The 13,578-nt window shown below is 43.3% G+C and overlaps 1 protein-coding gene and 1 long non-coding RNA gene across 13 annotated transcripts; one reads left to right on the top strand and one right to left on the bottom strand.

Annotated features, from left to right (window-relative positions):
* Positions 1-907: 907 nt before the first annotated feature.
* LOC132657198 (uncharacterized) lies at positions 908-4,201 on the bottom strand. The gene is made up of 2 exons (XR_009595009.1): positions 2,722-4,201; positions 908-1,713 (listed from the first exon to the last, which is right to left on the bottom strand). It is a non-coding gene; the product is annotated as an uncharacterized LOC132657198 (long non-coding RNA).
* Positions 4,202-4,505: 304 nt separating this feature from the next.
* PDP1 (pyruvate dehydrogenase phosphatase catalytic subunit 1) lies at positions 4,506-13,018 on the top strand. Of its 12 annotated transcripts, none has more exons than XM_042254481.2 (4): positions 4,506-4,639; positions 8,209-8,345; positions 8,634-8,775; positions 8,919-13,018. In XM_042254481.2, exon 4 carries the CDS (start codon positions 8,963-8,965, stop codon positions 10,577-10,579), a length of 1,617 nt encoding a protein of 538 aa, XP_042110415.1. In that variant the 5' UTR covers positions 4,506-4,639; positions 8,209-8,345; positions 8,634-8,775; positions 8,919-8,962; the 3' UTR covers positions 10,580-13,018. The 12 variants fall into 12 exon arrangements, with proteins under 12 accessions (XP_042110415.1, XP_042110416.1, XP_060249487.1 ...); XM_042254482.2 differs by lacking the exon at positions 8,209-8,345 and adding an exon at positions 5,414-5,448; XM_060393504.1 differs by lacking the exons at positions 8,209-8,345; positions 8,634-8,775 and adding exons at positions 4,962-5,145; positions 5,414-5,448.
* Positions 13,019-13,578: the final 560 nt, after the last annotated feature.

Genomic DNA, 13,578 nt, shown 5'->3' with positions numbered 1-13,578 from the left:
AAAATATTAAATAAGTCTGAACACACCTATAACCTCTGACTCACAAGAAATGAGCCACAGTACCTGATCTGCTTCTTTCTTACAGATGATTTGTTGATTTCAGTGCATAACTCCAAATAATTTAATTTCAAAGCAATTCTCAACGCTAGGATGATAATAAAACAAGTACCTAACGCTTAATAGTTAGTAAATATTTGCTGATTTCTTATCTAAGACCTTGAGGGAAGAAGGAGCTAAAGATTGTCTAGCAGCCTCTTTCCTCTAATCGTTGATTTTGGCAAAGCCCACTGTTAACTCACTAGCCATCAGGCGAACAGCATCTCAGACCCACTTGCAAGTCTATTTTAAGCTTCCTGTCTGGCACCACTGAGATTCTACTGGACCATCTCCATGTTGTCACAGCTAACCTCCAATAACCCAAGGGTTTATATCATCCACCCATAAGAATACCAGGCCAATCTGGCTAAGCAGTTGCTCATTTCCAGGTTTATTCTAGGGCAAGAAAATGACTATGTGTTAAGGGTCTAATTCAGGTACTGACTTTCATTTTTGGTGTTACAAAAAGCATTGTATTAACAAAAATAAGTATTTTTCCACAGTACTGTCTTTGTACTGGAGTATTTGGGAAGCCCCCTCCTCCTCTCTCCTTACCTCCCCTTACAAAAATTCTGGGTTGTTTGGTGCTATTTTTCCACACCTTCCAATGTTAAAAAAAAAGTGTCAACAGGCGTTCTGGTGGCTAAAACAGTCTGTGAGGTCACAGCAGCAAACCCACAGACCTGCTCTGGCTTTGGCCAGATGGCCATGTGATAAAAATCGCACTTCTGAAGCAAGCCTATTCACTGGATGACCAAAAGGAGCTCCATCTAGAGACAGGAAGACAGCCAGACCAGAGAGGAGACAAGGCTGAGATACTTAAGGACCTCCCCCAGTGGTACAAGCACTTAGTTCCTGTGCAGAAGGACCATAACTTTATTTACAACATACATCTCACAGAATCATATAACTGCAGCTAGAGAATAAAACTTACACCTCTAAATGAATTTATTTCATAGCCATTACTTTGGGGGATCCTTTGATTCCAGAAATACCTTGGCAATGCCTTCAATTCTCAAGACAAATTCTTTTGACTATATTTCAGTTCCGTTCAGTTCATTTCGGTCGCTCAGTCGTGTCCGACTGTTTTCAATCCCATGAATCGCAGCACGCCAGGCCTCCCTGTCCATCACCAACTCCCAGAGTTCACTCAAACTCACGTTCATCGAGTCACTGATGCCATCCAGCCATCTCATCCTCTGTTGTCCCCTTCTCCCCCTGCCCCCAATCCCTCCCAGCATCAAAGTCTTTTCCAATGAGTCAACTCTTCACATGAGGTGGCCAAAATACTGGAGTTTCAGCTTTAGCATCATTCCTTCCAAAGAACACCCAGGACTGATCTCCTTTAGAATGGACTGGTTGGATCTCCTTGCAGTCCAAGGGACTCTCAGGAGTCTTCTCCAACACCACAGTAGGAAAGCATCAATTCTTCAGCGCTCAGCCTTCTTCACAGTCCAACTCTCACATCCGTACATGACTACTGGAAAACCATAGCCTTGACTAGACGGACCTTAGTCGGCAAACTAATGTCTCTGCTTTTGAATATACTATCTAGGTTGCTCATAACTTTTCTTCCAAGGAGTAAGCGTCTTTTCATTTCACGGCTTCAGTCACCATCTGCAGTGATTGACTATATTTAGTGGTGGCAAATGTCAATTTTTTGAGAGTAGGTGTTATTTTCAGAAATAGGTTGTTTAAAACTAAGAACATTAGCATGAGGGAATCAATATTATTTTGGTATAAAAACCAAGGTGCTAGTTATAGTAAAATAAGTTGGAGTTTCCTGTGCAGATCCAAAAACAATTTGAAAAGGTAATTTCTACAGGGCTCTGACTAACAGCAATATTGGTGTGGAATAAGGTATATGCTACCAAGGTGATCTAAAGAGGTCATTGCTATGGAGATATATATATATATATATATATATATATATATATATCCTGCAGTCTCATGACTCTATTTTCACAATAGAAAAAGTTTTACAGACAGCAAACTAGCCTAGTATAAACTTCACTTCTGAGTCTTCAGGCAGAAACTCTCAAAATAAAAATCCACTTATATTCAACTACCTGGTCTCCATGTCTGTAAAGTAGGGGCTAAGAGGTAGTAACATTCTTCATGTAAATAAATCACCTTAACCTGATATCCTAAGGTTGTAAGACTCTCCACTTTGTTAATGACTGCTTAGTACCTAGCTGTAGAATATATTCTACTTGAGTGTATTCATCTCCTACTCCCTAGGAGTCCTTAATAAAACAAACACACTGAGCTGGACTTGTCTATAATATTAATAATAGCTGATACCTACATAGCCCTTACTACTTGCTTGTACTTACTCAGCATGATATATCAACTCACTTAATACAAACCTGTGAGGGTAAAAATTTTTAAATATTACTATTTTTATTCCTATCTTACATATGAAAGAACTGAAGCAGGAAGAAGTTGCCCAAGACCATGTAGCAAGATGCAGAGCTGGGACTGGAACTCGGGTAGTCTAGTTCCAGCTGTGTTCTTACTCACTTTGCCATACCACCCTATACTGCCTCTATGAGACTACAGAAAATAGATACATAAATCAGATACTCAACAGAATAAAAGACCATGAAAAAAATACCAACTTACGGAAAGCTCATTTGAGAAGTAAAAAAGAGGGGTTGGTTGATGTGAGGCAGATAGGCCCATATAAAATGGATGAGGGCCACATAAAAATAGCCACAAGAGTTCCGTGGGAAGCCTGGGGCTGGGCCAAAATGCTATTTCGAGAATAGAGGAGGCAGTTGGAAAGATCTAGGAGCTATAAAGAACCAGTTCCTGGCACTGTTTCGTGTCTATAAAATTTCTCCTTTATTACATAAAATCAGATAGTGAAAATTAACAAAAACAAAACTCCACAATACTGTTAATATGACAGCTTTTCATAACTTGCGCACATCACTTTGGGAATTTTATCGGCTCGTAAGCAGATATGGTTAATAAGTCAGTTAACTGTTTTTAACAGTAGGCAGGATGGAGAAGGAAATGGCAACCCACTCGTGTTCTTGCCTGGAGAATCCCAGGGACGGGGGAGCCGGGTGGGCTGCCGTCTATGGGGTCGCCCAGAGTTGGACACGACTGAAGCGACTTAGCAGCAGCAGCAGGATAAGTGCAATGATCTGCCTGATACCATCTCCAAGGAAGTTTTCAGAAGCCACTATCAGTGACTCAGTTCCCATAAAGAGGAGATTACGTGCGGACAGAAGCAAGTGAAGCAGCCCCTGCCATGTCTACCCTTTAACCAAGACTGCCAACGCCACCCCAATCCAGCGTAACAGAAGTGGAAACTGAGGCTCACGGAGCAGAAGTGACTTGGATGAAGGTCCTGACACAGAAAGTCCAGGGCTCTTCCCATTTTCGCATTGTGCGTTCTACCCTTTTCCTTTCTACCCTTTTCTTATTCAGGGCAAATAAAGACTGATTTCAAAGCCCTTCAGAAAACGTGGGGTGCCTACAATGCGGGAGACGGGAGTTCAATCCCTGGGTCGGGAAGATCTGAAGGAAATGGCAGCCCACTCCAGTACTCTTGCCTGGAAAAATCCACGGATGGAGGACCCTGGCAGGCTACAGTCCATGGGGTCGCAAAGAGTCGGACACGACTGAGCGACTTCACTTTCTTTCAGAAAACGTGAGCACACACACCTACTCGACAGTCAATCCTTCCTTCATCACAACTTCCTCTGGCTGCTGTTCAGACCGCCTTTCTCTTCCTGGGCCCTGGGACGTGTCCAGAAAATGACAGAAAACATGCTCCAAAGTCAACGCTCCGAAAAGAATCCCATGAACCAGGCCTCAGATACCCCGGGGTTCTCTCAGGCCTTGTTATTCCAGGTAGGGCCGTCTCTGGGAATTTAGTTTCCCGTTGGTCAGGAAGCCTCCCCTCGCAGCCTAAACCTACGAAGCCCCGCCCACCCGTAAGGAGGGAAGGAGGCTCGCCGAGGGGCCGGGGCGTCGTGGAAGCCTGCCTGCGGAAAGCTGCCGTTCACGGGCCCCGCCCGCTCGGGGACGCTCGTGCTGAACCCGGCGCTTCCTCCCTCCCCGCCCTTCCGTCAAGCCCGCGGCCGCACACAGCCCCGCCTCCCCCCCGGCTATAGCGGGCGCGGGCGCGGGCGCAGTCACGTGAGGCGGGCCCGCGGAGCCAATAGGCACCTCGCGCGGAGTGGACAGGCGTGTCTGACCCTCGTGATGTCACAAAGCGGGCGGGGAGGCGTGGCTCTTCCGCCCCCACGCGCCGAGCCGCGGCCCGCTCTGCTGCGCCCCGCCCCCTCGCCACTGCGCAGCCAATGGGAAGGCGGGAAGCGCTCGGACCCGAACGCGCGGGCGGGGCAGGGCGGGGGCCCGGCGCGGCGTGGGGGGACGGGAGGGGGCGGGGCGGAGTGGGCCGGCCTGGGGCCCGGGGCCGCGCTCCTGGGAGTCGCGGCGGCTCTTGAGGAAGGACCGCCGGGAGGTGCAGCTGCCGCTGCCGCCGTCTCCTCTTGAGAAGCGGCTCCTCCCACTGCCGTGCCCGGTTCGTATTCCCTCACCCCAGCGCCGAACCGCCCCGTCCGGAATCCCGAAGTTGTGAGGGGGGCGGCCGGCACGCGTGAGGAGACGAACCTGGAGGCGCCAGGTGCGCGCTCGAGGGGCGTCGGGGCCGCGGCGGGCGTGACGGCGCCGTGAGGCTGCCCGCGGGGCTCCAGGGCCGGGAGGGCGGGCCCGCCTCGCCCGCTGGCCGCGCCCGGGGCGCCGTGAGGGCCGGCGCGAGGGTGGGTCCGGGGCAGGTGCGGCTCAGGTGGCGCGGAGGCGCTCTGCCTGAGGATTCCCCCCTCACACGCACACCCCGGGCCCAGGGTGACCCCGCGGGCCGACCCTCGGTTTTTCAGGTCTGCGGCCGGCGCGGCGTGGGCGGGCGGAGGATGCTGCGCTCCCGTGGGCTCCGCGCCGGGGCTGGATGGACGGGCCGGTCCCGGAGCGCGCCTCCGCCGGCGTCTGGGCCCCCGCCGCCTCCAGCTATAGCTCCGCGGCTCCCGAGGGGTGGGTTTGTTGGTTGGGTTTCCGCCCTCCTCCCCACCCCCTGTCTTGCGCCTCTATCCTCTTTCCCCCACCCCACCTCACCCCACCCCACCTCCTAGCCCCATTCACCCGGCTGCAGCGAGACCTCGCCCCTCCTCCGCTCGCGCCTCCCCTGCCGACGCCTCCTCTAACGAGCATCTCTGCCTTGCTTTTCAATGGGCCGGTGCCGCTGTCGCTGCTGCTCTCCGCGCGGGTTGTGGATGTTGTCGGCTCCGTGTTGTGATGACAGGAGAATGTGTGTGTGTCCCGGGCCCAGACGAATTGGTAGGTATTCCCTTAACTACCTAGCGTTGGGTACCCAGGGAGGAGGATGATTGATTTTGCGTGTGGATGGTCTTAGGTGGGTTTGTGTGGAATGAAGAGGTGAGGTAGGTAGAAAAGGGGGGACAAAGGGATCCTGCACCAGGATAGCAGTTGATGCCTTAAGTGAGTGCCATTTTCAGGTAGGGTACAAAGGAAATTGATCAAACAAGTGCTGACTTGGGGCTTCGGAGTCTTCCAAAGGCAGCAGGTTTCTTCATTCATGTAGAGATAACAGGAGCTGTGAAATGGCTAAACGTTGCCCCAAAATGCTGAAAAATCGCAGAGAGTCTTTATGCGGGGTGTTTAATGCAATCGGATTACATAAACTGGGGTTCTGACACATTTAATGATTAGTATAGCATTTTTTTTTTTTTTCCCATTTACACCAAAAGCTTTGCAAAGCTAAAGAGCTCTGGAGTCGGGGCAGTAATTGCATTCTCTTAATTAGTTTGTTCTGAGAGTTTATTGATAAAGTGGAATCATTTCCTGGCACAAGCCCTGCAGAGTACATCAGTAAGAATGGATGGGTCTCTTTCCTGTTTGTCCTTACAGCTCATCTTTCCTTATTAGTCACTGGCAAAATCTGCCTAAGACTAAGATGCTGTACCTAAGGTGGCTAAGGATCTGGGATCTGAATTTTTAAGTGAAATTGTGGCCAGAAATAACTTGAAAATTTGACGGTGCTTCAGTTTACCACAACTGTACCTTGTTGCTGTTCTTACTGCTGCATCAGAACCCTTTAACTTTGTTAATTTAGCAAGTTGTCAACAAGAGTTTTGATTTCGTGGACTTTTGTTGTTGAATCACAGGATATTCAGAAGGATACTCAAAAGAGTCTTTTGAATGTTCACTTATGGTTTATGAAAGCATTCGAAAGTACATTAACTTCCAGGAGTAACTGGTCTGATAGAGTATGTCACTTGTACTGGTGGTGAATGAATGCTCCTTAATCACAGAGTAGGTAACTTCCCTAGGAATTTGACTTTTAGAGGCATGTTGGGAATCTCAGTCCATATGCTAAACCCCTGAGTAATTGAAAGATCGAGTTAATAAAATTGAATCTCTGCTTTTTTGTTTTGAATCTTGAGAATTTATGCCTGAAGGAAAAATGTATGTTACTTGAGTGCCTGGTGTTTGAATTTACGTATTCAAAGCATCTGCTGCATGAATCAGTTCTTTTGCCAAAATAGTTCATTTTGCAGTCAATTAGAAAAGAAGGAGGATTGTCAAAACAAAGGAATTTAAGGAAAGTATGGGTTTCCCGGTCTTGTTATTTCTTGATCAGATGTTATATAGCCCAATTCTGTTACACATCAGTCTCTCAAACCCTGCCTCCAAACACAAACAGTACTTTGATTCAATCTGCATTCCATACAGAAACACAGGTATTTTTTTCCCTCTAAAATTCTTACATATTAAAGTAAGCTTAAATGCAGACATATATATAAACTTACAGAGAAAATTTATTTTCATGAAAATTGGTATGTTTCCATTTTTAATAATAGAAATAATCTACATACAAAGCATGAAATGAGTCCATGTGCTTTCTGCATACAAACCTAGCAAGAGATATGGTTCATATCTGAAAGCCAGTGTCATGTGGCCCATCGGTTTAGCACATCTCCTGGCTCAGTCATGTACACTTAACCTTTGGATGACTTTCAGGTATTCAGTTTGAAGTGCTGTTATTTAAGTGGTTATTCTTGATAGATTCCTGTTCTTCTGGAATTTCTGTCTTTCATGACTGCCTTTCAGACGTTATTTAGTTATTGCTCTTATTTCCAAAATTCTGTTCATTACCTTCTCTTGCTTAATCTTGTTTTCAGTTTTGTAAACAAATTTCTTCTTAAATAATGCAGTTAAAATAACGGTACATTGTATCACATGCAAAAGGGGTTCTATATGACTGGCTTACACAGTGCTTATTACTGAAGCAGACTCAGTGTTTGCTCCCTATGTTCCACTTATCATTTTTCTAACTGTTTTTCAAAAAGGGTATGTGAAAATAATGTAATATATAGCTAATACTCTATGATATTTGTAAAAATTTTTCTTAATGTGTTCAACCTTAGGAAGAAATAGTTGATATTAAGGCTCAGGTGATTTTCTATTGTTTATTCCTTTTTGTTTATTGCATTTGTTTCCCTATTTAAGATACTTCTAAAGCCTATTTGTTTATAGGCCAGTTGAATACTTTGAGGCAATACCTCAAGAATTCAGGGGAAATATGTGTTACAAGAGGGATTCTTTTTTTGTATAGATTACCTGGCTTACTGATACATGTTTATTACATTTTCTAGATAAATGCTCATCAGAATATTTTCAGTGTTCCACTTCCAGATATAAGTGATATGATTTTCATTTATTCATCAGTATAATGCTCTACCTTTTTAAGCCAAACCTTAGTCCATTAGACTACTGTTTCACTGTTTATTAATTTCCAAGGGCAAATAGATAACCATTTTTTTAAATGTAAGAGAATATTTTTCTACAGGTGAATTCTACTTGGGGTCCATAATAGTTAAAGATCATATTTCTGTAGCTTTCTTTTACAGTTGATAGGCAGAGGAAGATAGTAACAAGTAAATTAAGTTCCAGAACTGAGACCATTTATGTTACTAACAAAGTTTTAGAACTACTGAAAAACTTGTTTTTTTTTTTTTTAAGTCACAAAAAATACAGTAAAATTAATGAATAAATGAAACCTGCCCGCTTTTCTAGGATTATTTGGTGACTTGGTGGCAGACCTGTGTCCCTAAACTTGCCAAATCGGCACAGTGGTCTGGAGAAGCATTGTTTGCAAGACCATCTCCTGGATGCAAGGAGGGCATTTTGGAACTTCTATTTTTATCCATTATGTAAGATTTTTCTTGTACATGTTAATTATAGTAACGTATGTATATATTGTACAAATAAATCATGAATACACACAGGCTGCATCCCAACATGTTTATGGTGATATCCAAGTGTGTCAAATGCTAACCATTGACCATGGCTCTAGAAACTGGATCTTCATAAATGGGAGAAGTCCCTGTGCAATATGGGAGACTCATGGACTTTTTTAAGGATTAAAAAGAAGGGTGATTGGCCAGGTAGACTGCCACTGCATAATGTTATATAACCTTCATCTCCTCCGCTCTTCCCAGCCAGATCTGTTGTACATTCTGCCCAGTTTGTGCTGCATAAAGAAATACAAAGAGAAAAGTAAAGCTAGAAGACAGTTTGCTCCTGGCTCCGTTAAGTAATCAAGTGCGCTTAGCAGAGTATATCCTGTAGAGATAGTACATGGTATGTGTGTAAAATATAGTACCTTAGGAGGCACGGGGCACTTGTAAATTCACCTGCTAAATATCTGTTATGAAAGAAAAAATAGATTAAGTAATCTGAATGTAACTTTTTTCTTTGTGCGTACCTGTGAAATTGCTGTCTAGGAATCCCGGTCAGAAGTTCCAGCCTGCCACTGTTCTCTGATGCCATGCCAGCACCAACTCAACTGTTTTTCCCTCTGATTCGTAACTGTGAACTGAGCAGAATCTATGGCACTGCATGTTACTGCCACCACAAACATCTCTGCTGCTCACCTCCTTATATTCCGCAGAGTCGCCCGAGATACACACCCCATCCGGCGTATGCTACCTTTTACAGGCCAAAGGAGAGCTGGTGGCAGTACACCCAAGGAAGGAGATATGCTTCCACACCGCAGAAGTTTTACCTCACACCTCCCCAAGTCAATAGCATCCTGAAAGCGAATGAGTACAGTTTCAAAGTGCCAGAATTTGATGGCAAAAACGTCAGTTCTGTCCTTGGATTTGACAGCAATCAGCTGCCAGCAAACGCACCCATTGAGGACCGGAGGAGTGCAGCAACCTGCTTGCAGACCAGAGGGATGCTTTTGGGGGTTTTCGACGGCCACGCAGGCTGTGCTTGCTCCCAGGCAGTTAGTGAAAGACTCTTTTATTATATTGCTGTCTCTTTGTTACCCCACGAGACTTTGCTGGAGATCGAAAATGCCGTGGAGAGTGGTCGAGCCCTGCTACCCATTCTCCAGTGGCACAAGCACCCCAATGATTACTTCAGTAAGGAGGCGTCCAAGTTATATTTCAACAGCTTGAGGACTTACTGGCAAGAGCTTATTGACCTCAACACTGGGGAGTCGACTGATATTGATGTTAAGGAGGCTTTGATTAATGCTTTCAAGAGGCTTGATAATGACATCTCCTTGGAGGCTCAAGTTGGTGATCCCAATTCTTTCCTCAACTACCTGGTGCTTCGAGTGGCATTTTCTGGGGCCACAGCTTGCGTGGCCCACGTGGATGGCGTTGACCTTCACGTGGCCAACACTGGCGACAGCAGAGCCATGCTGGGGGTGCAGGAAGAGGACGGCTCTTGGTCGGCGGTCACACTGTCTAATGACCACAACGCTCAGAATGAGAGAGAAGTGGAACGGCTGAAACTGGAGCACCCAAAGAACGAGGCCAAGAGTGTGGTGAAACAGGATCGGCTGCTTGGCTTGCTGATGCCTTTTCGGGCTTTCGGAGATGTCAAGTTCAAATGGAGCATTGACCTTCAGAAGAGAGTGATAGAATCTGGCCCAGACCAGTTGAATGACAATGAATACACCAAGTTCATCCCTCCTAATTATTATACACCTCCTTATCTCACTGCTGAACCAGAAGTAACTTACCACCGATTAAGGCCACAGGATAAATTTCTGGTACTGGCGACTGATGGGCTGTGGGAAACAATGCACAGGCAGGATGTGGTTAGGATTGTGGGTGAGTACCTAACAGGCATGCACCACCAGCAGCCAATAGCCGTTGGTGGCTATAAGGTGACTCTGGGGCAGATGCATGGCCTTTTAACAGAACGGAGAGCTAAGATGTCATCAGTGTTTGAGGACCAGAATGCAGCAACCCACCTTATTCGCCACGCCGTGGGCAACAATGAGTTTGGGGCTGTTGATCATGAGCGCCTCTCCAAAATGCTTAGTCTTCCTGAAGAGCTTGCTCGGATGTACAGAGATGACATTACAATCATTGTAGTTCAGTTCAATTCTCATGTTGTAGGGGCATATCAAAACCAGGAACAGTGAGTGGATATTACCAAGGCAATTCTCAAATAGATTTAAAAGGCAGATAGGTTTTTTTTTTTTTTTTTTTAAAGATAATGTTATAGTAAATATTTCCAGTGGCTCATTCTCAGCATTTCCCTATTTGATACTCGAGTCTGCCAGGTAGTCCAAAGTGACTTTGTAGCAGAGTGGCAGGATCCTGAGAGTCTCGTTCTGCTTAGTTCAGACCTCAAAGCACCTGCAGTTGAGGCCCATCAGTTCCTTAACTGCAGATGGCTTAAGACATTGGCTGCTTTTATCAGTCTGAGAAGATCAGGATGACCTGGCAAACAGGGTTTTGAATAGGCCCAAAGCAAGGAACTTGCTGGGCTTATTCTTTTGGTAAAATGAAGAAACATTACTGTTCACACCTGCAGAGCCCTTTCATCACCAAGATTCCAGTGTATGTGAGAACATATTTATTGCATGATTTCCTAGATGTGTAGCCTGTGCATTATTCATGAACTTTAACCAGAGGTAGTTTTCAAACCCACTACTTTAAGCCATAAAAGACCGAGAACCAGGCAATCTGAATTTGTCAGTGTGTGTGATTATTTGACTTGGAATGCTTCTTAAATGAGAAAACAAACACTAGCCCTTCACCCGATTACCTAATGTAGTTGAAATATTTTCTATTTTGCCAGGCACTTGAAGACAATAAAGGTGTTTTATCTCCTCTTATTGGTATTAAAGGGAAAAAATTTTTTAGTTAATATTAATGAAAAGCTTTATTTAGTTTGAAATAAAAGATCCAGAATGAAGAGAAGAGACTGATATGTTCAATTATGGTCATCTGTAGCCACCAGCACGTCACTCTTATCATGTAAACCCCTGAAGTGTGGCATGCTCTAAGTGTGTGATGGGTAGACTGCTGCTGAGAAATCATACTTCTAATTTAGTAGTGGTAAGAATTTTTGTCATGTTTGGAATTTTAAAGATGACATATAAAAAAATTTTTGCATAATTTGGGGGAGTAAAGTTTAAATATTACCTTCAGGTGTTGCAATGAAGTTTTTTGTTGTTGTTTTTCCCCACTTAGGTGTAGGTCAATTTAAATAATTGGTTTAAAGATTACTAAATGCTTTAAAAATATTGTAGCTTATAAATAGAAATGTTAAGATACGTACATGAGAAATTTTTTAAAGTAACTTGTGCATGCCTGCTGCTTAATGGAACACTTAATAGCATCAAATATTGTCTGCAGCAGTCTCTGTAATTATATGCAGACCCTTCCAACGCTGTATCAAAGTAAATGAAAATAAATATATTCAGATTGGCTTTGGGGGAGCTTATTTGATATGCATCAAATGGCATTGTGTTCCTGTGTTTAATGGTGATTCGTGTACAGCTATGCATATATTTCATCACTTATTCTAGCATCACTGTTAAAAGAATGGCTATGACTATGTTCAATTTTCACATAAGTTTTAATATAGAACATGATCAGTTTTCCCTTGTGTAATTAGTTGAGGGGTGTTTAGGAGTCCTTGCAGATTTCTGTAGAATACTGAACTAGATATTCAAGGACTCTGGACTGGACACCGAAGCAAGGTAGAATTGGCTGCAGAATTTATTCCAATTGAAAATAGACTGGAAGATTGCCACTTACCAGACCATATAATGTTTGTTTTCTGAGATCTTCCCCCCTACCCCCTTTTTTCCCTCCTTGAGTCACCTTGGAAATTTTCTCCCAGGTGGTATTTTGGAGGGGGAAAAGCTATTATACTATACACTTACTTGTAAATGTTTTGACAGAGACTTCATTTTTTAATGGAATGTATGTAGAATACAGTAGCAGTTAAAACTCATTTTCAGGCTACTATTTGAATTTCTCTTGAACACCTTACTAAAGAGTTCCATATTATACTTAATAAAGTCTCATCTCTATATAGTACAGTATATATAAATTTGGTTTCTTTTGATCATGATCAAGATAGTAATTATTATTACACAAGAAACTTTGTTTTTATTATTACACAAGAAACTTGGTCTGCAGTCTAAAAGCCTGTTGTGTTAAGCCTGTAGTATTAATGGTGTGGAAATGAAAATAATTGGATGTTAGAAATTTGAATGTATTATCACCTAAAGGAAGTTTTGATTTTATTGTAATTGGTTGTCACTGTGATGTGATATCTAGAATTAAAGAATACATGTAAACTTTTCATTGTATTTAGCCTTTCTTAAACATTTTTAATTTATACTTTCTAACATGTCATTTTTCTGTATATAGTCAGTGGCTCATGGTATTTATAATATGTCCTTAGCTAGTTAAATGCAATTGTGCTATGGTACACAGTACTTGGAGGGGAAAAAAGTCTTATAAAAGATTTATCTGTGTGAAGAAATGAAAAGTTTATATATTATATAATGAATAGAAATGCCCACAGTGAATTAAAGCTTCGTATCTGCTTTCTGAATGAACGACCTGTGTTGTTTCTTAATTAATAGATTCATTAGATGCTTTCTATGGTGATAGGTTATACTTAACTTTAGGATCTTCTAGATATATAGTACTTTAAAAAAACTGGGGTATACTTTACATTCAATAAAATGCACAGATTTTAAATGTGTAATTTGAGATTTGGTAACTACAACCCCAGTAAAGATACAGGACTTTTCCATTGTTCCAGCAGAAAATTCCCTCATGCCCCTTTCGGGTTAATCCTTCCCCATAGAACTATTGTTCTGACTTCTGTCACAATAGATTAGTGTTACTTGTTCTAGAAATTCATATAAATGAAATCATGTAATATATGTACTCTTTCATATGTGACTTTTGTTCATTTTTTTTTGAGATTCACTTACGTTGAGTGTATTCGTAGTCTGCTTACTACCAAGTAGCATTCCATAATATGAATAGAACAGTTTATCCACTGCTGATGGGCATCATCAGCCCCTTCTCCCCCTTAAAAGCTAACTTAGGTTATCAATTCCCAGAGGGATCATTTGATTGAAGTATAGATTTAACATTAAAAACATGA

The sequence above is a fragment of the Ovis aries genome, chromosome 9, assembly GCF_016772045.2.
Source record: "Ovis aries strain OAR_USU_Benz2616 breed Rambouillet chromosome 9, ARS-UI_Ramb_v3.0, whole genome shotgun sequence".
NCBI classification, from domain to species: domain Eukaryota; kingdom Metazoa; phylum Chordata; class Mammalia; order Artiodactyla; family Bovidae; genus Ovis; species Ovis aries.
The sequence above is the reverse complement of the archived record's forward strand: the minus strand, read 5'-3'. Positions and strand labels throughout refer to the sequence as shown.